This window comes from Gopherus evgoodei, chromosome 8 (assembly GCF_007399415.2).
Source record: "Gopherus evgoodei ecotype Sinaloan lineage chromosome 8, rGopEvg1_v1.p, whole genome shotgun sequence".
NCBI classification, from domain to species: Eukaryota; Metazoa; Chordata; order Testudines; family Testudinidae; genus Gopherus; species Gopherus evgoodei.
The window spans coordinates 54631812-54656381 of NC_044329.1; the positions used below are offsets into that span (position 1 = coordinate 54631812).

Consider the following 24570-nt stretch of genomic DNA (forward strand, 5'->3'; position numbering starts at 1 on the left):
CTTTATTGTGCGTATCAGGGTTCCCAACCAGATATTGAACTCATTAACCTTGTTTCTAGGACTAGAATCTTACAATCCCCCAGCCCTTTAAATGAGTGTTAATTGGAAGTCAATAACCACTAAAGAATCAGACTACACAATATTGGAACTTAAATGAAGAGTGTGTAGGGGGAAAGGGTTCTGAAGTTTCCCAATGGCAGGAGTGGGGAGGGGGAGGAGGAGGAGGAGGAGTTTTCCGGACCCCTTGTTCTCTGAGAAGCCTCCATAACCCGTTTTCTTCTTCCAGGTGGCTGTTACAATAGCCCTGCCTTGGACACTCAGTTTCCATGGAAAATAGACTTGCCTAGGGAATTCTAACCACTTTTAAGCCACACACAGAGCTTGAAGTTTGTTGTTGCTAACCTTTCTTCCATGCAGGCTACTGTATAGTCAGCATAGGAGTTAGGGTTTCCCCACTCAATTTCCTGATGCGTTTGGCATTAGCAGGGGCAAAACATTCCAGAAGTAAGAGCACACTGCACTCTTCTGTTGGCTAAACACACACTTCTAATGAAACAATGAGTGCACAGTGGTCTTAAAACCCACCTTTAGTGTTTTCACAGCAACAGTGAGATTGTATTTCTTCCAGACACCAACGTATACTTCACCATACTGCCCTCCCCCAAGTTTGTGCTTCATGGTGATATCCGTTCGTTCCATCTCCCACTTGTCATGGATGGGGGACACTCCGTAGACTGTGGGCTTATTGCACTTGGGTGCTGGGTAATGCAAGGTTGTCACCAGTCCATCTGCCACTGTAGAATGATGGTGAACTAGCTCTGCTAATGTGCTGAAGCGGCTTTCGGCTGTCACATACACCTGATGAGAAAGGATCAAGAATTCATTTGACTACGTAGATATCTGAAATATTTCAGTGATCGTGGAAGACTGGACAGTAAAAACTTTCAAATAAATATAAAGGGAATTCATAAATAAATTTGCTCTCAGTTTGATAGGGAAATAGAACAGGCCAATACATAGGGTTTACATCTGCAGTAAGAGGCAGGTTGGGAAAATACAGCTGCTGAAGTGATCGGCTTGTCTAATGACCTCCCCCATGCTTTCCATAATTTTAAAACCAAAACTATTGTAAAGTGCAGTCTCCAACCTCCTTAGGACCAGTGGAATCTCCCCCAGATATGACACACCACACCCTAATTGTGCCAAAGACAACCAACCATTGATTTAACAAAGTCTTGCTTAGTCTCACATACAGACTGTTCCTGCCAGGGCCAATTGAAATAGATCTGTAACTACATCAAACCACCACTATTCTGCTCTCCAGTAACCCACTCAACAAGGACAATTAACAGTATTCTCGGGATTTTTTCCAAATTCCCTTTTTTCACCTTTCACTTGTACAAGACAAGATAATCGAGACATCCCCTACTTTCTCTTCCCATTGTGTTCCTTGGAGCGGGCCTTACCTTTCCATCTGCGGTGGTATTGATCCTGTAGTGGTAAACACGCCCCTCGTACCGGAGGGAGATGGACAGCTGCCCTGGGCTGCTCTCACTTTCACGAACCAGAAAACTGCCATTGATGAGGCTGCTCAGCAGATACTCTGCTGCACTGCGTGACACGGGCCCATGATACCAGGAATGCTTCTCCAGGCTGTTCACTGGTGTGATATAGTTGCTTGGCACCCATCCCTGCCCATTCTTAGAACATACCTCACTCCATTCACCATTCTGGTTGTAACCCAGGACTCGTAGCTTCTCACCTGAAGATGGGGACAAGGGGAAAGAAATCAAGTTGAAATCAGGTCAGTCTCCTTTGAGTATACATACTACTACACATGCATCTGTCGAAGTGGGTATTCACTCACGAAAGCTCATGCTCCAATACGTCTGTTAGTCTATAAGGTGCCATAGGCCTCTTTGTTGCTTTTACAGATCCAGACTAACACGGCTATCCCTCTGATACTACTAGTTATGTAAGCCTGCCTTTGCAGCTAGAGAATACAAGTCTTTGGCAAAGAACTTTTAATTCAACAGTCCCAAGTTGCTTCATGTAATTTTTAAGTAGATAAAATTAAAATTCAGAAAGTGGACTCATATGAGCTTTTAATCTAGATTCAGGAGTCCCAGGGGGAGGGGGTGGGGAGAATAGTTTTGACAACTTCCAAATTTGAGGAGCTGAACAGTTAAGACATTATTCCCTAGTTACTCCAATTTGGATACTCAGCTAAAACTTACTAACATGCAACCACATTTCCACATATGTCAACCAGTTCCAGTGCTTCATCTGGTTTAGATTTCTGAATCAGGGAGCTGATTCTTTCCTAAGAGGTTGAGGACCCATTCCAGGTTGGAGGACTTAAAACCAACCCTTTTAAAAATCGTTGTACAGCAAGATACATTTTTCTGGCATCCATTGACAATAGTGCTAAGAAACCTCCTTGATATACTTAAAGAAGTCTTTGATTTCCATTGAGTTGAGGCAGCAGGACAGTGAAATCTGTATATGGGTGATAAAGTGAGAAGTGTCACTACAGACAGATAAAGAAGCCTGCACATATTACCACAGTAGGACCATGAGATTCTAGATCTCAGTACTAGTATCACAGTCCTACCACGCAGTGCTCCTCAGGATGTTCAATTACCTCCCCTCTGTGCCAGCCAAGCAATTTAGAGAATTGCTCCTAACGTTCCCAAAATATCTGTGTGCATGTTGACAGCAGTGGTGCTGGGATTAGTTTTCTGTAGGGATGGAGATACTGGTAAAATCAGCAGCTGCTGATGGAAGCAGGGAAGAACTAGTGTTTTGAAAGCTGACAGTTTCAGAGCAGGTGCGGGATCAATTTCCCACCTGCCAAGTTAGTTTGGTCACTAATGCCCAGCACCAACATGGCTTATGCTAACTGCCCTTCAATCAACGCCCTGTCTAAGGTTGAAGGACATGCAGTGATACTAGCAGTGAAAACTAGTGCTATAGGCCTAACCCAAGAGTTTACTTATTTCTGAAGAAAAACTATGAAACTTCTCACACTGCAATGGGAAGGTTAGGCGTAGGTGATTTTGGAGTATTAGGATGGCAATTAAGGAAAATAAAAACATTGCTGAGCAGAAAACTGATGACTTTCTATCAGTCTTCACCACAGATGTTGGGTAAATTTCTGCCACAGACCTGACATTTTCTGATAACAAAGATGATTTACTGTCATGATTTGAGGACTTCAATGGCTCAGACACAGGTTTGATACAGGAGTGGGTGGGTGAGATTCTGTGGCCTGCATTGTGCAGGAGGTCAGACTAGATGATCATAATGGTCCCTTCTGACCTTAAAGTCTATGATTCTATGGTGGTAATAATTATGCTCATTGGATCACCAACTGAGTACTATCTACAGATAGTAATCTCTGCAATAAGTTATTTCTCCAGCAGGGGTCCCTGTTACATAAGTCAAAGAAAAAACACCCACTAGCAAGGCACCAATCTACCTATCAGCAGTTCATGAAAGATCATAATCTACTTCAGTTATATTCACTTCTTCCACGCTCTCTGGTGGAATGAAGTGATAAGTGATTCTAGTATATTCTTTTCTCAATATTAAACCCACAGCTTTAGCACTGAAGGAAGCTACCTATAGTTCTGAAGGGAGAAGTTAATGCTGCCATCTTATACCAGGTCTACACTATAAAGTTAGGTTCACCCAGCTACATTGCTCAGGGGTGTGAAAAATCCACATCCCTAAGTGGCAGCCTAACCCAGGGCCGGCATTAGCAATTGCAGGGCCCAATTCATACTCATCTGGCAGCGCTCCAGGCTCTTCGGCGGCACTTGAGGACCCGCTGCTGAAATGCCGCTGGAATGTCGCCGGGTGAGTAAAAGTTAAAAAGGTGCCGATGCCTGGTCCTCTTAGGCGCGGGGCCTAATTCGGGGGAATTGGGTGAATAGGCCTAAAGCCGGCCCTGGCCTAACCCCCAGCATAGACAGTGCTAAGTTGATAGGTCAGTAGAAGAATTCTTCTATCTACCGCTTCTTAGGGAGTTGGATTAACTACAGTGATGGGAGAACCCCTCCTGTTGCTGTAGTGAGTTCTACATCCAAGTGCTACAGTGGCATAGCTGGAGTGTTGCCACTGTCAGTGGCTTAAGTGTAGACACAACCTTAATGTGAAATACCTTTCCCCTTGTAGAGGGGCAGAGAAACAATAGTCCATGCGAGTCATGCTTTCCCTCTAATTTAGGGCTCTTTGGACAGGTACGTGCTACCATCTTAGCTATCACAGGTCTGTGAATCAACACCTTGATGAGAACAAACCTGAGTGACATGAAGATATTGAAAGGGTACAGCACGCCTTACCTTTAGTGATGCTGAGCGTGTTGTCGCCGCTTGCTACAAAATCATAAAGTGCAACAAAAAGATTGGGATCGCTCTCAGTGGTTCCAAGCAGGTTCTCCTTAGAGCTCCACCTGATGGCTTCATTCAGTGCCTGGGGTTCAACATCACAACCATAGGGGCGGTGAAGGGCCTCTGGACAAAAAAGGTGAGAGGAGGGAATTTACTCTATGTACAACAGCTGTGAATGTCAAAATCCAAAGCACACACAACAGTGTTGCTGCAGCTTTGTGAGCACTGGCTAGAACAGGAAGTATGGATTTTTCAAGAACGGATGTTGTATATCAAGCCAGGCATCAGAAAAACAGCCTGTGTGACCAGAGAATATCGAGGTTGTTATAAACATATGAAAATATATAGTAACTTGTGTTGAAACTGAAATTCATCAGCCCTTCTTCAAACTCATCCTTACCTTTTAGAAGTTTTTCCACAAGAGAAAGGAACACACAAGTTTCTAAAGATTAAGTGAGAGTAAGATTGATGACAAATGTTTCATATGATCATTTTACACATTTTTCCTCCTCTTTAGGGAAGCTGAACTGGAAAGAGTGGCCAAAAACATTAATTAATACTGACATCAAATGCCATGTCTCCACGAAGATCAACCGCTTTAGGAAGCCTAAAATGATACAAATGTTCCCAGTGACAAGCTTGGGACTACACTAGCATTTAATGCAACAATTTAGATTTTTTTTCTTTTTAATTAGTGTGTTAGGAATTCAGAGACAGGAGGGAATAAGGCATGAAGGAGCCAGTTAACTGAGTAACATGGGAAGAATGAGGCAGCACAGAGTGAGACACACCCAAAAGCAGAAGCTAGTCTGCGCAGACCCCTGAAAGGGGAGAGAAAGCTTAAAATGTGCTACAGGATGGGGACAAGGGGAAGCCAGCGAGAAACAAACAGGGAAGGGCCTGGGCATGGTCCAAGCAGCAGGCAAACATTTGGCATGGATTCAGAAGAGGCCAAGACTCTGTGCTAGGAAACCAAAACTTAGGGATTTTCCTGCGATATCCATTCAGTTTTTCCACTTTACTCTCCTTCTCCCCTCCCCAGCCCCCTACATTTTCATGCTACTGTAACAAACATGACAGCACAGGTTGTGATTGTTAATTTATCCAACATTTTTCTTAGCAGCACTCATGAATAGTTACATACTCTGTTGGTTATGCTGGCAGAGTTTATAACTATCATGAAATCAAGAACATGCTTCTCAGGGGGGCTGTAAACTTGTGTCTGGAGTGACTACATCTGTATTTGAGGTCTCACAGAAGTTATGTGCTTTGCCAGCATAACCTGCTGATCTTGTGTATGGTGAGTAACCTACATTCCAGGCCTAACTGAAAAGTTATCACATGCACCAGCAGAGCTCATCTGACTCAAAGTTATAAGCTCCATTAGCAACAAATAAACCTGCAGCTAGGTATTAAGCTAGTGATATTTTCATTCCTAATGTTTTACTGCAGGTATGCGCAACAGTTTTTGTACACGGATTGCTGTCATCTCATCAACACCAATTGGTTTTAGAGAATACTACAGTACTACACTGGTATCACAAGACAACATGAGAAAATCCTGGTGGATAAATTATAGCACAAGTGCCCAAATCCCAGCACAGTTTCTTCTAGCTGGGCATGTATATACACGTCAAATAATTAGCACTGAAATGTTTTAGTGGCAACGGATAGGAGCACCAATTCCTAGAAGCAGCTGTCTTTATGGAGCAAAAATAAATAGTAATTAAATAATACATTCTTTACACTTTTGTAGTGCCTTCCATCAAAGCCATTCCAAATCTTTCAGTGCATTGGGTAAGGTCACACACCAAGCCTCAGACAAAGAAAGTCTCCTGACTCCCAGCGCTCTCTACTTTTGTGACCAGACTGTCCTCCTCCCTTAAAGGAGCAGAAATGCTGCAAGTGTGTGATAAGGACTTGCACTCTCTTTAAAGAGATTTGTACTTTTGGCCTCAAATTACATTAACCAAGGTGCAAATGTCTTCCTGGTTTCAATTATGCACTTGCTTTAAAGTCAGAGATTTTTTAAAAGTGTGCACACAGTTTTCTTTTACAGTCAAATATAGTTTAAATATAGTTTAGATAAAAAATGCAAGTGTTTCAATTCAAGCCATGGTGGCTAATACATGAGCACCCAGCCCAAATTTAAGGAAAGGCTATAGCAGATGTATAATCAGTTACTATGAATCTAGTTGTTAACTTCATAGCAGGAGCAGAATATCAATGCTGCTGAATCAAGCACTACAACCAGTCAAGATCTTCTAGCCTGCCCACATGCAGCTCAGCAGAGGATACTTTAACCAGAGGGAAAGCCCAGACCAAAGGCGGCAGTAGGTATGCCACCTGCTGCTGATTCCAAAGCCTTGAGCAACACTACCCACATTAAACCATTTGTGGTACTACCCTTAGGGTATGGTTACACTTGAAACTTCAAAGCGTTGCCGCGGCAGCACTTTGAAGTGCGAGTGTGGTCCCAGCGCTGCACGTACTCCACATCCTGATGGGGTTTAGCTTGCAGAGCTGGGAGCCGTGCTCCCAGCGCTGGGGCACTGTTTACATTGGCGCTTTACAGTGCTGTATCTTGCAGCATTCGGGGGTGTTTTTTTCACACCAGAGCGAGAAAGTTGCAGCGCTGTAAAGCGCCAGTGTAGCCAAGGCCTGAGTCGCCAATAGGAATTCAAAGCAGATGTGGGACTACCATTACTTCCTTTTGAATGCTTAGGAGGTCTGTGCATGTTCATAAGAGAAGTATTACATACCAAAAAAAGCAAAACTGAAGTAAATGGTTTGACGTTTGAAGAGTAACTCTCAGCAGTCAGTGAGATCAGAGGTAAAATATTCAAAAGCACCTGAGGGATTTATAAGATTTAACTCCATTTTCAAAAGCGATTTAGGCACATAGGAGCCTTATTTTCAGGAGGAATAAGGGGCAGGAAAAAAAACTGCTAGATGGAAAAAGCTATATTTACGTATGTTGATTGTCTAACTCATCAAGGAAACAATGACATGTATGTATAATAACCCCATAGAGTGAATACTTCATAAGCGCTACATTTAGATCCAGGGTAGGGCACCAAACTAGAAACCTCTAGTTTTTAAACTCTAGATCCTTTTAACTTTAAGCTGCATCATAAAATAATTGTTATGGTACTACTGCATTAGTCTCCCCCACAGTGAAGATTTACACTCTAGAAAATCACTTCTCTTACATACTATATTGCATCATTTTTGATCAAGGAAAAGGGTTGTGTCTCATCCATCCCTTTCCTTTTCCTGTTCTTTGTTCCCACTATAGAATTTACTCCCCTCCTGGCATACTCACTTTCCCGTTCCGACAATTTGCAAGGTACCTTTTTTCCCATGCTACTGTTACTTCTCTTCCCGCACAAAACTGAACAGACAGTTAAAAGAAAGTCCTAAACCTGACATTTTAGAATCAGAACACTAAAGTTCTCTACTCCTCTGAAATAAAATAGGTATAACTGTTCAATATGACAAGTTGTAATAATCCTCTAAAAAAACTTAACAAAAACAAATCCTCAGTCTTCCTATAGCTGATCTTGTACTATAAGGAAGAAAGAGACTTTTGTTTCCTTTCAAGTCCTCTATTCAGCGTACACAGCAACATAGGCATGAAGGGGTGCTGTGTAGTATTTCCATACACCATACCTGTGAAATCTGATAAACCAGAATCAGAGGCTTCATTGCAGAGACAGCAAAGCAGGTTCTCCTCTTTGCCATAATTGCTGGACTGTAGTAGAACCGTTCCCAGGATCATACTGTGCTCGACAGCAAGCAAAAGGAACTGCTAAATACAAGCACTCTTAGAATTCCACTCCCAGAACAAGTCATTCTATGTGATTACTACTCACATGACTGGGAACTGACAGGAAAAGCATCACTCCAGGAGCAAGAGGCGTTGTCACTGAGAAAATACATTTTGTGCTCTATCTAGCTACTATTGCTAAAAGCATAGTAAGGGTGGAGCTTCCCAATGCACTGTGGACAGTGTGAGGAGGAGGTGGAGAATGGATTGCAAATTGAAACATCTCTGGCATCAAGCAAGTTAGTCTTTGTTCCATTAGGGTTAGCAAATTAAGACCATAAGAATCATGATTTCTCCAAGGAAACAGCTAGCTTTCATCCAAATTATCTACCATGTCATCAATTTAAGGGGGCCACCCAGCTTGAGTCATTTTCCACACTACATGCAACTGCTCATATGCTATTTACAGGAAATGACAAGTAACTACATTAAAGAAACATTAAAAGAGTGAGTAAGATGTACAAAAGCTAGAGAACTGGTAATCAGTGATAAAAATGTGGTGATGTTGACATTCTGGTCCTAACTCACACCTTTTAAAAAGACAAAGTATAAACAGCACAGTAAACCTACATTTTTTGTTTATGAATATCCAAGTCAGAACACTTATGTTATTTCAAAAGGCCACAGAAAAACTGATTATTTTAAAATTGACTAATTTAAACAAACATCAGTTTATAGAGCTGCCTTTAAAAAGGAATTTTTGAAATTCCTGTAATTTTTATAAGGGTTTCTCTGCATTCCTTTTGATGTTTGTAAGGATTTAACAGCAGCAAAAGAGAAACTAACTGGATGGGGGAAGGAGTTGAAACTTACTATACTTAAGGCCCTTCCTTTTCAGTTTTTGTTTTAAATTTTCCAGGAACTGGTGGGGTTTTATTAAAAAAAATTTAAAATGGGAGAAAATTGGTAAAAACCAAAAACAAAGGGCAGTGGGCAGGGAGGTGTAATAAACATCTGGCAGCCGAGGAAATCTTTTGCTCCCTGCAGCAGCTCAGTGGTCTCAACTGCCAGGACACAGCTCCTTCCCATCTCTCCCTGCCACTGTTCAGAGAAAGCGGATGGGGCCACGCTAAAAGGCCAGTCAGGAAGGGAGTGGAAAGCTACAGCCACTGAACACTGGCACCCTTGTTAGACAGAGCCCCCTCCTGACCCTTCAGCCCAGCCCTGCCTGCTTCTGCTATGCAGGTTCAGTCCAGCAGGGGAAAAGGAAAAGAACAAGGCTCTGTGGGCCTGTGCCTTCAGCTCCTGCTTGCAGAGAAGGGTAACTGCAGGCTGGGGGTTGCTGAAGCTGCACAGTAGTGTAACAAGTTGGGCCAGGGGCCTATTCCTGGCAGCTGAGACCACCCCATAGAGCCCTGTCCACTTCCCCTGCCAAACAGGGTCCCTTCCTGATCCAAGTCCTTCAGAGCGGCCCTGCCCACTCCTGCGTTAAAGGGCTGAGGTTAGGAGGGGGCTCTGTCTGCCATGGGAAGTCACTGTTGATGAGGTGCATCCTTCCACTTCTTGCAGCAGTTGGGCAATCTTAGTTGCCAGAATCTGGCTCCCTGACTCTCTTGCTTCACCCACTGTGCAAAAGACGTGGATGGGCCTGCAATTTTTATTTAACTTTCTAGATTGAAGGGCTAAGGGGAAATCAGTAAATATCTAGAATCATAGGACTGAAAGGGACCTTGTGAAGTCTTCTAGTCTAATCCCGTACACTCAAGGCAGGACTACATATTATCTAGACCATCCCTGACAGGAGCCTGTCTAACCTGCTCTTAAAAACCTCCAAAGATGGAGATTCCACAATGTCCCTAGGTAATTTGTTCCAGTGCTTAAACTACACTGACAGTTAGGAAAATTTTCCTGATGTCCAACCTAAACCTCCTTTGCTGCAATTTAAGCCCATTACATCTTGTCCTGTCCTCAGTAGTTAAGGAGAACAATTTGTCACCCTGCTCTTTATAACAACCTTTTACGTACTTGAAGACTTATGTCCCTCATCAGCCTTCTCTTCTCCAGACTAAATAAACCCATTTTTTTTTCTATCTTTCCTTGTAGGTCACGTTTTCTAGACCTTTAAATCACTTTTGTTGCTCTCCTCTGGACTTCTTCCAATTTGTTCACATCTTTCCCGAAGTGTGGTGCCCAGAACTGAACACAGTATTCCAGTTGAGGCCTTATCAGTGCTGAGTACAGTGGAAGAATTACTTCTCCTGTCTTGCTTACAACACTCCTGCTAATACATCCCAGAATGGGGTGGGTTTTTTTTTGTTTTTTTGTGGGGGTTTTTTGGGGTAGGGGGAGGCGACAGTTTTTCACTGTTGACTCATATTCAGTTTCTGATCCACTATAACCCGCAGATCCTTTTCTGCAGTACTCCTTCCTTGATAGTCATTTCCCATTTTTTATTTGTGCAATGGATTATTCCTTCCTAAGTGCAGTCCTTTGCATTTGTCCTTACTGAATCTCATCCTGCTTAACTCAGACCATTTCTCCAGTTTATCATGATCATTCTGAATTATAATTCTATCCTCCAAAGTGCTTGCAATCCCCCCTAGCTTGGTATCATCTGCAAAACTTTACAAGTGTATTTTCTATGCCATTATCTATATCGTTTATGAAGATATTCAACAGAGCTGGACTTAAGACAGATCTCTGCAGGATCCCACTCAATATGCTCTTCCAGCTCGACTCTGAGTATGGTTTTTCCAGCTAGTTGTGCGCCCACCTTATAGTAGATTTGTCTAGGCTATATTTCTCTAGGTTGTTTGAGGTCATGTGAGACAGTATCAAAAGCCTCACTAAAGTTGAGATATATCATATCGAGTGCGTCCCCCCACCCACAAGGCATTATCCTGTTAGAGAAGGACATTAGTTGGGTTTGACACGATTTGTTCATGACAAATCCATGTTGACTGTTACTTATTACCTTATTTTCCTCTAGGTGCTCACAAATAGATTATTTGCTCCATTATCTTATTGGATACCAAAGTTAAGATGACTGGTCTATAATTCACTAGATTGTCCTTATTCTCCTTTTTACAGATAGGTACTATATTTGCCCTTTCCAGTCCTCTAGCATCCCTCTCATCCTCCATGAGCTGTAATGGCTCAAAGATCTCTTCAGCCAGTTCCTTAAGTATTCTAGGATGCATTTCATCAGGTCCTGCTGACTTGAAGACATGTAACTTGTCTAAGAGATTCTTAACTTCTTCTTTTTCTATTTTAGCCTCAGATCCAACCCTGTTTACACTGATGTTTCATATGTCAGTCATCCAATCATTTAACTTTTTTGGTGAAAATTGAAACAGAAAAGGCATTCAACACTTCAGCCATTGTTAAATGAAGAGCCCTACCTATACTCCAGTTTTTCCCCAGTTTATTGGATGGAAACCCCTCGGGAAAATGAAACCAACTGTGCCCCTCTAAATTTCAGCCATGTTAGAGGCCTATACAAGTTAACTGGCAGATCCCCAGTCCATTTCAACTCCCCTATATTCATCTTCCACACATCCCATTTTAGGAAACAAGTATAGCTCTTCATAAATATAACACTTCCCCCTCTTTCTTACATGCTTTGCTAAGAAGTGAAATAGTTAAATGTTGACATCAAAAGTATCATCAGTAGCATCTAAATTAGCACTCACTGAAACCATAAAAGAGTGTACTCTCGCCAATACTTTCCAACACCTACGTGAATGATCAATCAATCCATCTTGGCCCAAGAAGTTATCTATGCTGATGAACTATGCACTGCTGCCCAAGCCAAGATCTTGCCTGCCTCGAAGCTACGTTAACATTGGCACTGTGTGGGCTCTCAGTCTATTACGCCAAGAACCAATTTTGTGCAAACCCAGAAAAACAAAAGTGAATCTCCTCCATTTCTGGAATTGTGAAGCCAATAGGCAACTCAACATCATCTGGAATGTGGGGATCACTTACCCACTTCTGAAAGCCTGTCTACCTTGGAGTGATGCTAGACTACACTCTTTCCTTCACGGCACACATGGAGAAGACAAAAGGCAAAGTTAGCCCTTGGAACAACATACTTAGGAAGCTTACAAATTAAAAATGAGGAACCAACCCAGCAACACTAACAGCAATTGAACTTCACTATTTGACATCCAAATACCCATGTCTGGTGTGGGAAAGAGCAGCTCCCACAAAGAAGTTTATGACAGCTGTCGCTACATCACAGGATGTCTAAAACCAACAAATGTGATCAGCCTTTATGTGTTTTTTGGAACGACTCTGCCTGATATTAGGACAACAATCACAAACCAAATGGAATAATTACAACAGGTCGAAGAAACCAGATATCCACTATATGGTCACTCTGCAGCAGTTAGACATGTGAAATTGCAGAAAAGCTTCCTAGCTGCAATGGAACCGCTTTAAAAAAAAACAAAAAAAACCAACAACAGCAGCTACATGACTTGTAATGTGGTGCTCACGCCTCAAAATATTTGACAAGGACATCAAAATGCACACTGACATTGCTGAACACCTTTCCACAGTTGGAGAGAAGGATTGGTCAACCTGAAGTTGTTTAAATTAGCTCTGAACAAGCAGTGGCAGATCAAAAGTCAATACGCAGAAGTGGGACTATTAATGATCCAGACTCATATGACTGTGGTGAAACACAAACCATGGAACATTTGTTGGGTCCTGGATGAACCATGCACCATGGAAGATCTCACCAAGGCCACAGACCAAGCCGTATCATGTACCCAACTCTAAAAAGATATATAATCATGGTGGAGGACACAAGAAGAAGCTAAAAAGTATTAGAGCTTTCCTCCTAAAGAAATTAATAGGAAGGTATAAGCTTACTTTATCCTAATAAATGGGTATACTAGCTAAAATTTATCACCTGCTAAACCATACTGAGTAAAGCAAGAGCACAAGCTGTTCCGCTGGATTGACAGCTCAGGAAAATGAGCTTCTGTCCATTGAATGAACATGATATAACATGAGTATCAGTTGCAGCTTCCCAGCATTGCCCTATCAACATGCATCAACCCTGACGCAGAAGGACCACTTAGTCTCCATGCTGACTTCTATTTGGTCATGAGAAAACACCAATTTAAAGGTTTTCTAACAGCTCACATCTGGCTTTGGAAAAATAGGGACAACGAAACCAAATGCCATTCCCAGGTGCTTCTCCCTGGTAGGCAACCAAATGACTCAAAGCAAACTACAGAATTCAGAGAACAATGCATAGATTAATAGTTACAGTAATCAGGCCTTCCACAGAATGATGTTAAAACCTTGCACTGCAACAAATCTACTGAATAAAGCGAACACACACAGCTCAGAGTCACATTTAAGTAAAATGCTTGGCTTGGTATGTAATACAGTTCTATTTATAATTATGTGTGGCAGTGAAGTTAAGCTTTTTCATCTCATTACTCCTAGTTGTACACTGTTGCACTAAACTCAATTCCTCTCTCTCCTTTCTGTCAATACCCTTCCAAACATTTGTAGACTTATGTATTCTTTACCTTGCCCCTGCATCCCTTTTGATGTTTCTGCCCAGAACCAAATACAACATTCCAGCTGCCAGACTTACATCAGGCTCATACAGAGAACCTACAGATCATCAGATTTGGATGGTTTAGGGCAGTGGTTCTCAAACTTCTTTTTTGTGGACCACTTGAAAATTGCTGAGGGTCTCCGCAGACCACTTAAGGATCTTTCCAAATGTTGTTTGTACCGTTAGCTAACTATTGTAAAGTGCCTTGGATAAAAGCGCTGTATCAAAAAACAAAACAAAAACTTTTTTTGTTCGACAAATAAAAGCACACAACTCAAATTTTAATATCAGTAGTCTTACCTTTCTAATGAAATTGATGTGCCCTCTCTCCCTCACTGCGACAGCCTGCGAGCTAGGGCTGGAAAGGAGAGGGGTCTCTCCCTCTCCTGCCCTCGCTGCTGCAGCCCCCAAGTTGGGGATTGGAAGGGGGACCCCCCAAAACCACAGCAGCCACAGAGCTAGGAAGGAGGGCCATCTCTCCCTGGGAGCCGCAGCCCTGGAGCTGGGGAAAGTCACCTCTTTCTCTGTCCACTGCAACCATGGACGTCCCAAATTCCCTCCACCTCGTCTTCTCACCCTACTGACCCCTCCCACCCACCTTCTATTCCCCCCCAAGGCCACCATCTCACCTTACATGTGTGAGTCTTCTCCAGGGTTGAGGCACCTAATTAGTAGAGCTATGCCTGCGTGGCTCCACTAATTAGGTGGGTGCCCCTTCATTCTCTCCTGTGCGGCCACCCAGGCGCACCCCTTAGAAGAAACTATCTGCGGATCACCTGAGTAGAGCTCGTGGACCACTGGTGGTCCACTGACCACAGTGTGAGAACCTCTGTTTTAGGGTTTAAATTGTTCACCAGCTGAAGTCAGGAAGGAAATCCCTCTATAGCTCAATAGCGAACAACTAGATACATTATGAAGACATTGCACCTTGCACTGAAACATTTGGCATTGCCATTTTTAGAAACTCAACTGCAGATTAGATGACCCATTGCTCTTTTCCAGGACAGGAATTCTTAAATTATTATCTTAGTGGAGGTGGTTCATTTATTATTACAGTATAAGAGACTTCATCTTTCTCCCTAAAAACACCAGTCACTTTGAAGCACACTGGAGAGGAAAGGAGTGAATTGTTAAAATAAAAGCACCTAGAGAAGTGGGTTTTATTTCAATTTTAAAATATATTTTAAGATGACATAAAAAAGACTTCCACTTAAATACTAGAGAGTTAGCCCAGTAATCTAATAGTGGTGTGTCCACTACCATGTGGGAAAGTCATGTTGAAGGTGTCCTGGAAATGCTGTGGAGACCATGTGATCAGACCATGAAGAAGAAAGCATATCACTCACTTTACCCTTAGAATCATAGAATATTAGGGTTGGAAGGGACCTCAGGAGGTCAGCTAGTCCAACCCCCTGCTCAGATCAGGACCAATCCCCAGACAGATTTTTATCCTAGTTCCCTAAATGGCCCCCACAAGTGTTGAACTCACAACCCTGGGTTTAGCAGGCCAATGCTCAAACCACTGAGCTATCCCTCCCCCACCCTTCAAGCCAATTAAACTCTGCAAGGAGTTCCATCCAACACCTGTAAGCTAATAACAAATAAGAGGAGGGATATCTTTAGGGCTATCAGAGGCATAAGAATGATTGAAGAAAAAAGTCAATATTAATGGTAAAAAATATTAATAGAATTGGTAATAAATACTTGCTGCAGTGGGGAAAAAATAAAGCTAAAAATGACTATTAATATGCAATAATGAAGGTTGTGCTTGAGTGGGAGGAAAGGGAGCAGCAAACATAGTCCACTTGCAGTACTTGCTCTTTGGGTTTCACAAAGCTAAAGTATGTTGGATATTTGCAAAAGTAATCTGCTTTATGATAGCTGAGAAAATTCGTAATGGCAAATCTATGTTACCACTACACTCGAGCAGCAGCAACATTACAGACGCAATGACAATTTGGGGTAAAAGGAAATATGACGACACACACAGGCTTGAAAGATAGCTGAGGAACTGTATATACACTTACGATGAGAAATCTAGTACTGTATAGCTATACCCCCATTAGCAGAACAGATTCCACTAGGGCCTTGTCTACACTACCAGGGTAAGTCAACCTAAATTATGCTACTCCAACTACGTGAATAACGTAACTGAAGTCAATGTAGCTTAGGTCGACTTACTGGGTGTCTACACTGCGCTGCATCTACAGGAGATGCTCTCCTGTCAACTTACCTTACTCTTCTTGTTCTGGTGGAGTCAACCAGAGAGCACTCTGCAGTCGATTTAGCAGGTCTTCACTAGACCTGCTAAATCAACCACCAATGAATCGATTGCAGCAGCATGGATCCCCGGTAAATGTAGACATGGCCTAACTCTCAGTAAGTGTGAATTGTAAGGAGGTCTAGGCAAGGGTGCATCTTCAAATATTAAATTATGGTAACATAACTTCAAAGTGATATTCTGCATATCATGGAGTGTGGGAAAGAGGAAGCTAAAAATAGTCACTTTTAGCATGTGAGAGCTCCTCTTCCACAGAATTCCAAGGTATAAGTCATTTAGGGCGACTTACTACAAAAAGTCAAGTGGTTGTCAACTGTATAATCTATTTCAAAGTGCTCAAATGAAACTTCCACAATTCTGGAAAAAGATTGTGTGTGCCAATACACATTTCTAGAAATATCAAATATGTAGAATGACAGCTAGAAACAATTCTGGGGGAGGAGACAGACTAGTTTTACTGTGAAAGTACTATTTGAAAAACAATGCACTCACCTAAGACTAATGGAGCTAGAAGCATCAATGCTAACAGAACAGCTACCTGGCAAAGTAAGTTTGTTCTGCAGATGTCAAGTAGCAGCTATTCACACCCTCTGAGAATATCTCAAACTATTCAATCTCCAAATCATATTTCAGTGATTTGAAACAATTCTTTCCAACTCATGATTTTATCATGACTCCTGTAACATTTGGTATTTTTCTTAAAAGTCCAAACTCCTGGAATAGTATTACTGCATTAGAATCTCAGTTTCTTGTTTTTGTTTTGTTTTTAAGATAAGTTTCTAGCTCTCAGGATTGCAGAGAAAGGCTTGAAAACATAAGCTAAAGTCTCAAAAGTCAGAAAGGAAATAATACTAAAATACTATTTTTAAAGTCAATCTCATGTTTTTTTTGAGGCATGACTGATGATTTTTTAATGTTAGAGTTTGGCAATACTGCTTACCTTTCTGAGGATATTCCGAGGGCAAAGTTCCCCAGGTGAGCTGATACAATCTGAATTTCCAGTACATCAGTTTAACTCTTAAACGCAATCCCAAGATGCTCATTAGCGCAGGACTCACTGCTCAATTCCATCAAACCACAATGAATATTCAATAACTACCAAGTCTATGCAGTCACTAGAAACACAAATACACTCTGGCTTTAACAAAGTTTCCAAAAATTCATACGTGTAGCACCAGCTGCCAAATGCTGTTCAAGATTATAGCTACTTTCTTTGTTTAACCAAAACAGATTTCATAATATCTTTTTTGTTTAAATACAAGAAAAATATTTTTAAATGGGAAGTCTTTCAGATGCATTTATGTTGAAAGAGCAAATAAGCTGAAATTTTTCCTTTCTTTCCAAGAAATGACACGCTCAAGCGTGAATACTCCTGCCTCATAGCCCCGTAAAAATGAGAGACCAGGCAATAGCATTAAGGGTTTTTCTGGTTCTCATGTCTAGAACTTGAGATCTCACTCTGTGAGTCTGATATTCACAGCAAAACAACTCAGTCTTCTTTTATGCTGAGTTATAGTTGTGCCAGCTCTGTTTCTCTGTCTTCTACAGTTTCTGAGAGAACCTTCTGAGTGGAAGAAAGTGTGTATGTAATCACAGATATGCATGCATACACACTATATTTAGGTACTGGCTGCAATGTCATTTCCTATTGGCTAAACCAAGACACTTCTAATTGGCTCAGTTGATGCAGACAAGGGACTCCATTCACAAGCCTGATTCCTGCAGCTGCTAAATGTCCAAGGTTTCAATAGCACCCAGACTGCAAGAGGGGAATTCATAGCTCAACTTGGACAGCTTTTCAGTTTCAGGCTTATGTCACTGCATTTGTTTTTTTCAAATCTGTTGGTAGCAGTATTTACTCACCATGCCCAGCACTTAGGGAAACAAAGCACTCATTGAAATTACATGAGCTCAGAAAAAAGGTCTTCTTTTCTGGCTTGGAGGTGTAGGTGAAACAGCTTATTAGCTTAGCAAGCTTCACTAAAGAACTTAAACAGGTACAAAAAGGTACGCTTGATATTGTGTATGTTAAAAGTAATCAATGTTACACAGAAAAAAAAAATGGTGATCAGAGAATTAATCAGATGCCAACTCTGGACTGTTTCTTTGCCAATTACATGTATTAAAATATTAACACTGCTACCAGGGAGTCAGTGGAGGAGGACAAAGAAATTAAATGAGTTGGGATTTGCTCTTCACCCCTACAAATGTTGAAGACGCAACTCCAAGACCTACTCTTTGAGGTAATAAACAGTAGGTACCACTAGAAATTGAAGTATCAAAAGTAATAGTATTGGAACAAATAGATAAACTTAAGAACAAATTATAACTAGGGCTGGATACATCAATGACTTGAGGTGGAAGGTGAAGTGACTGAAGTGCTAACAAAACACAGCCATTTAAATGCTCGAGGACAGTAAATGTTTTACCTATTGCTGAATAGAAGTGATTCTGAGAATCACAGAGCAGTTAGCCCTCTTTCAAATATCAGGAAAGCTGGATGAAACTATAATTAAATATAGAATGATAATCATATGATCGGGACAAGACAGCACCACTTATACAAAGTAAATCATACCTCTCTAATCTATTAGAACTCTGAAAATGTCAACTAAACAAAGGAGAACCAGTTGACAATTTGGACTTTCAGCAAGCTTCTGATAAAATCTTTTGTTAGTGGCTATTAAGTTAATTAGGTTGTCATGAAGTCTGAGGTAAAAATCTTATTGCCTCTGTATAAATCCATGATATGCCCACCTCTTGAATACTGCATGCAGATGTGGTCACCCCATCTCAAAAAAGATAATCAGAATTGGAAAATGTTCAGAAAGGGGCAATAAAAATGATTAGGGGTATGGAACAGCTTCCGTATGAGGAGAAATTAATAAGATTGGGACTTTTCAACTTGGAAAAGAGACAACTAAGGGGGGATATAGTAGAGGTCTATACATTCATGACTGTTGTGGAGAAAGTAAATAAGGAAGTGTTATTTGTTCCTTCTCAACACACAGGAAATAGGGGTCACCAAATGAAATTAACAGGCAACAGATTTAAAAACAAACAAAAGGAAGTATTTTTTCACACAGCGCAGTCAGTCAGTCTGTGGAACTCTTTACCAAAGAATGTTGTGAAGGCCAAGACTATAACAGGGTTCAAAAAAGAACTAGATAAATTCATGGAGGACAGGTCCATCCGTGGCTATTAGCCAGGATGGGCAGGGATGGCATCCCTGTTCTCCGTTTGCCAGAAGATGGGAATGGGTGACAGGAGATGGATCACTTGATGATTACCTGTTCTGTTAATTTCCTCTGGGGCATCTGGCATTGGCCACTGTCAAAAGACAGGATACTGGGCTTAATGGACCTTTGGTCTGACCCAGTATGGCCGCTCCTATGTAAATTATTGATATATGTCATTAACTGATTAATAGCTAGAAAGTAGGAATACATTATCAATATTTCAGATGGTACAATGTTTTAACAATAGGGATCCAGAAGGTTACATGCTAGAACCAATGTTGCTAATTATATTTCAGGATCTGGAAAAGGGGATGAATGCTGAGATAACATTTGCAGATGACAAAATTATTTAATTTACTAAACTTCAAATGGTGCTAACAAACCACTAAATGAATGGGAAACATGAATGCAGATAAAATTCAGTATTGACAAATGCAAGGTAATGTGCACTGGAGGTAATAACTTGAAATACCCATGAACATTGCTGGGTTCTAAATCAACTGTAGTTATTCGGAAAAAGATCTCGCCATCATTGTAGACATCTCAATTACAATACCTGCTCAATTTGCAACAACTGTCCAAAAAAAAAAAAAAAAAAAAAAAAAAAAAAAAAAAAAAAAAAGGCAGACAGATAATCTTATGATGTATGAAGAATATGATAGAAAACAATGCTGAAAATAGAATGACACCACTATATAAGTCAAGGGTATACTCTTACTTGGAAAAGATATAGTAAAAACAGAAGGGATTCAGAGAACTGCAATAAAATTTAGAGGTGTTATAAACATATAGCTAAGGGTAGCATAAAATCCCTCCTTCTCTAATAACCTGATTGGCACCTGACCAAAAGGACAATAAGAAAAGAAGATACTTTCAAATCTGTGGGGGGAGGTTTTGTTTGTGGTCTCTTTGTTGTTCTCGCTCTGGACGAGAGAGGAGCCAAGGCAGGAAAAAAAATCTCCTAAAAACGTACCTAAAATGAGCATCTAAGATTACAAAAATTGTAAGTAAAGCAAGAAAATGCGTTAGATTATCTTTTGTTTTAGTTTATGAATTTTCCCTGTGCTAAGAGGGAAGTTTATTCCTGTTTTTGTAATTTTGAAGTTAAGCCTAGAGGGGAATCCTGTGTGTTTTAAATCTTTTTATCACCCTGTAAAATTACCTTCCATCCAAATTTTACAGAGAGATGCTTCTTTTACTTGATTTCAGTGTCCTAAAAATAAAGGGTCTGTTATTTTATTAAAGGCAATTGGTTGGTATATTATTCTCGAGCCTCCCCAGGAAAGGGGGTGAAGGGGCTTAGGGGATATTTTGGGGAAATAGGAACTCCTAATGGTCCTTTTCCTGAATCTTTGTCTAAATCACTTGATGGTGGCAGCAATAACATCCAAGAACAATGAAAGGATTTGTGCCTTGGGGAAGTTTCTAACCTAAGCTGGTAGAAATAAGCTTAGGGGGTCTTTCATCTGTACCCCAGAGTTCAGAGTGGGGAAGGAACCCTGACAAGAGTCATAGAAAGATTTCTGTTTATAGAGGAGAAATTATAGTGGTGTACAAAAGAGTGAATGGCAGAGAGAAGACAAACAAATACCAGATTTATCTTCTTATAAAACAAGAACATATGACTATTCCATGACTGAAAGGCAACAAAACTAACAAGGATTTATTTCTGCCACCCCCAAAGAGGTGTAAACTCAAGTTGTATGGCTTAAGATAATCACTGATAGGGATAAGGAAGAAACCCTGTGAGCAGATTATTCCATAATTGTCGATTGCAGTGCTTCTTGCATTATCCTTTGACGAATGCAGCCCCTTCCAGTGACAGGATAGTGGATCAGAGTGTCCACTTGTCTGAATCCATAAGGGAATTCCTATATTCATCAAAAGGCGTATGCCCACAATATATCCAGGATCTGCCACTGACTCACTGCGTGACCTTAGGCAACAAAATTTATTGTAATTCAGTTTATACTTATCTGTAAAATGAATACAATTCCCATTTCATATGGGGGTTATGAGGATCAATCTATAATTATAAAGAACTCTGAGGTCTTTGGAGGATAGGAGCTATATTAAATGTAAAACAGCTTATCGAAGTGGGACAATACAAACGCCTTCCTATTCACCCTCAAATTAGAGATGTAATAGTTCACCACATCTGTGATTCCAGTTATTAGAAAAGTGAAAATTTTAAGTATTGTTTACACAAACACCAACTAAGACGCTAAGCTTAATAACCAGAATGAAAGTTATCAATACTACTAAGGTCATAACAGTCAACCATCGGCAGTTTAAGAAAATAGTACAGTTACATACTCTATTGTATACTGTATTTAGCTTTAATTTATTCAACAGAAAGTTGACTGATAAGACTGCCCTACAGCCAAAATGCTTCTGAAATAAATGTAGTCCAACTTTACTAATTCTGGGACACTGAGAATGAAAATGATGCTTAAAATTGTTGATTGGCTCTAGTTTTCAAGATATGCTATTGGGTCAGTATATACGACCCTTGACTTGGGAATGGCGGAGGATAAGTGAGTTATAAAGGGAAGGGATCTCAATTTAAATCAGAAATGACTAAAATACATCTTTGATTGGATCTATGAATAAATCTATGACTGGGTTTGGACAGTACTTGCTTTTTTAGGTATAAGCACCAGTTACACTGGTATAAAAGTGCTTATACCTTATGAATGATGCAATCTGAAGCTGGTATTGCATCATACATGATATGAATTGCATGATGTTATTCCTAGAAGTCATGGATGATGCAATCATAACGAAGCTTACATCACTCTGCTGAACAAATTGCCCTATATCAGCTCTAGAAAATCATACAGTGTCGTGCTCTCTTATTTGTCAGTGTTTGATTTTGCAAAGGGACCCATTTCTGTTTAGCCAAAGTGAGCAGAGATGCCTCGTACTTGTGCGAACAGTGCAGCTAACTTCTGCTGTGTTTGTGGTGAAGTGACTTTTGCATCACAAAAGCGCAGTATAACCACTATGGTAAAGAAAGCCTACCACCTTTATTTTGGCTGCAAAATTGGAGATCAGGACAAGAGGTGGGCCCCACACATATGCTGCAACACTTCTGCAACAAATCTTCCCCAGGGGTTGAACAGGAAAAGGAAATCTATGCCTTTTGCAGTGCCAATGATTTGGAGAGAGCCAACAGATCATACCAGCAATTGTTACTTCTGCATGGTGCCTCCAGTTGGGAAAGGTGTGTCAAAGAAGAAAAGTGGACTGTGCATTATCCAAACATTCCATCAGCTATACGCCCAGTACCCCACGGAGAAGGACTGCCGGTTCCTGATGCACCAGAATCATTCTCACCTGAGTCAGATGAGGAAGAGGAAGAGGATGAAACTTCTGGTCCTGAACCATCAATGTCACAAGACCCACATTTTCTCCCATCCTCCTCCTCTGAACCGCACCTCATAACACAAGGTGAACTGAATGACCTTGTCAGGGATTTGGATAAGTATGCCCAGTGGTTGGTGATGGGATATTGGCTGGGATGGGATCTGAGTTACTGCAGAGAATTCTTTTCTGAGTGCTGGCTGGTGAGTCTTGCCCACATGCTCAGGGTTTAGCTGATCGCCATATTTGGGGTCAAAAGGGAATTTTCCTCCAGGGCAGATTGGCAGAGGCCCTGGAGGTTTTTCGCCTTCCCCTGCAGCGTGGGGCATGGGTCACTTGCTGGTGGATTCTCTGCAGCTTGAGATCTTCAAACCACTTCAATAACTCAGGCATAGGTTAGGGGTTTGTTATAGAACTGGATGGGTGGGGTTCTGTGGCCTGCTTTGTGCAGGGGATCGGACTAGATGATCACATTGGTCCCTTCTGACCCTAGAATCTATGAATCTATCTATAAGCGCCAAGTAGACACTGAATAGGACTAAACTATGTACATAATAGTTTTTTGCCTTCTGTTTCATAATAAATTTTATTTATATAACCTTTTTGCTGATTTTTAAAGAGTTACATAAACAGGACAGGTGAAATATTATCATGTAAAGCAACCATAAACACATGAAAAGACCTAGGTTTACAATTTATGATTAAAACTCTACTATCTACACAATATACATAGACATAAAATGTAAAAACTTAAAGAGCTTAGAAACAGTAGCCAATCAATTGTTTTAATTGTCATATTTGAATTCAGCACATCAAAATACATAATAAATATCACATTTTATCTCTGAAGCAGACTACTTCTCAAAAATTGTAGACCAGTGTAATGTAAGAAATGTCTCTTTCTGTATTCCTCCTGCTGTGATAAAGAACTTTTCTTTCTTGGTTTTACTGCACTCTCCCCTTTTCTCTTTCCTATAATAAATTTGGGTCTCTCTCTTCCTGTGTCATTCCTGTCTTTTCTCCACTTCTTCTGATCACATCTCCTGCTATCCCTTTTCCCTTCCCTCCTGCCATATATTTTCTGTCTCTTTCTCATTCATTTTTTCTCCAAAGTCCCTCTATATCTCTTATTTCTATTCTCAAATAGTCCATCCACCCAGGCCTTGTCTACCCGAGAAAGTTGTGCTGCTTTATCTATACCAGTATTGTTAAAGCAGTACAACCCTTCTAGCGTGGATGCAGTTACACTGGTATAAAAGTGCTTATACCTTATTCAGAGACTGGAAGGGGAATAAAATATACTGCTACAAGGTGCCTTTATATTGGTATAACTGCATTTACACTAGCGCATTTACTGGTATAGCTAGTTTGGTTAAACTTAAGTATAGATGAGGCCACAACGTGTGACAAATTTACCCAATTCCTTCCCCACACACACTTTAGCTAGAGGACTAAACCTATTAGCCAAACACTTGCCCATCCCACCTACTTGCTGGGAAGCACCTGTAAGTTTCCTGCTAGGGTGCTGACCCTGAACCCTTCTTGGAGGCTTCATTTTTCACAGTGTCCAGCCTGATAAATTTGAAGACCCCCAACCCAAACTCTTCATGAAACTGGAAGAAAGAAGCAGCATTATCTGTTCCTCTCTCACCCCAGAGCCTCCTATCTAAACCAAGGAGATGGGGACAATATTTATTACTATTCTAACTCTTCCCCCCTCCATCAGGTGTTAGGTCCCATCCTTCCACCCCTGGCCTATGCTGCTGCTCATAGTTTCCTCAATCAGCAGCATAATGAAAATGACCTGATTCCTCTAAATCTCACTGTTTCCCACAGAACTTTGAATGGAAGCAGTAAAAACTGACAATTGGGTCAGTTTCATTCTGGTGTAGATTAGGAAAGCTATGAGCAATAGAAAATGATCTCACTTCATTGCTTAC

At 40.9% G+C, this 24570-nt stretch overlaps 1 protein-coding gene across 4 annotated transcripts in view; it reads right to left on the minus strand.

Moving 5' to 3' along the window:
• Positions 1 to 24570, minus strand: part of ABL2 (ABL proto-oncogene 2, non-receptor tyrosine kinase) — a 73939-nt gene that overhangs the window by 23381 nt on the left and 25988 nt on the right. For 2 of the 4 annotated variants that reach the window (XM_030572160.1, XM_030572164.1), the window contains exons 2-4: positions 4347 to 4517; positions 1467 to 1762; positions 586 to 858 (exon numbers count right to left, since the gene is read on the minus strand). In XM_030572160.1, coding sequence (XP_030428020.1) covers positions 586 to 858; positions 1467 to 1762; positions 4347 to 4517 — 740 coding nt within the window. Of the gene's footprint in view, positions 1 to 585; positions 859 to 1466; positions 1763 to 4346; positions 4518 to 8066; positions 8176 to 16965; positions 17228 to 24570 lie in introns of those variants that run through there. The other 2 variants (XM_030572163.1, XM_030572162.1) reach the window with 2 other exon arrangements.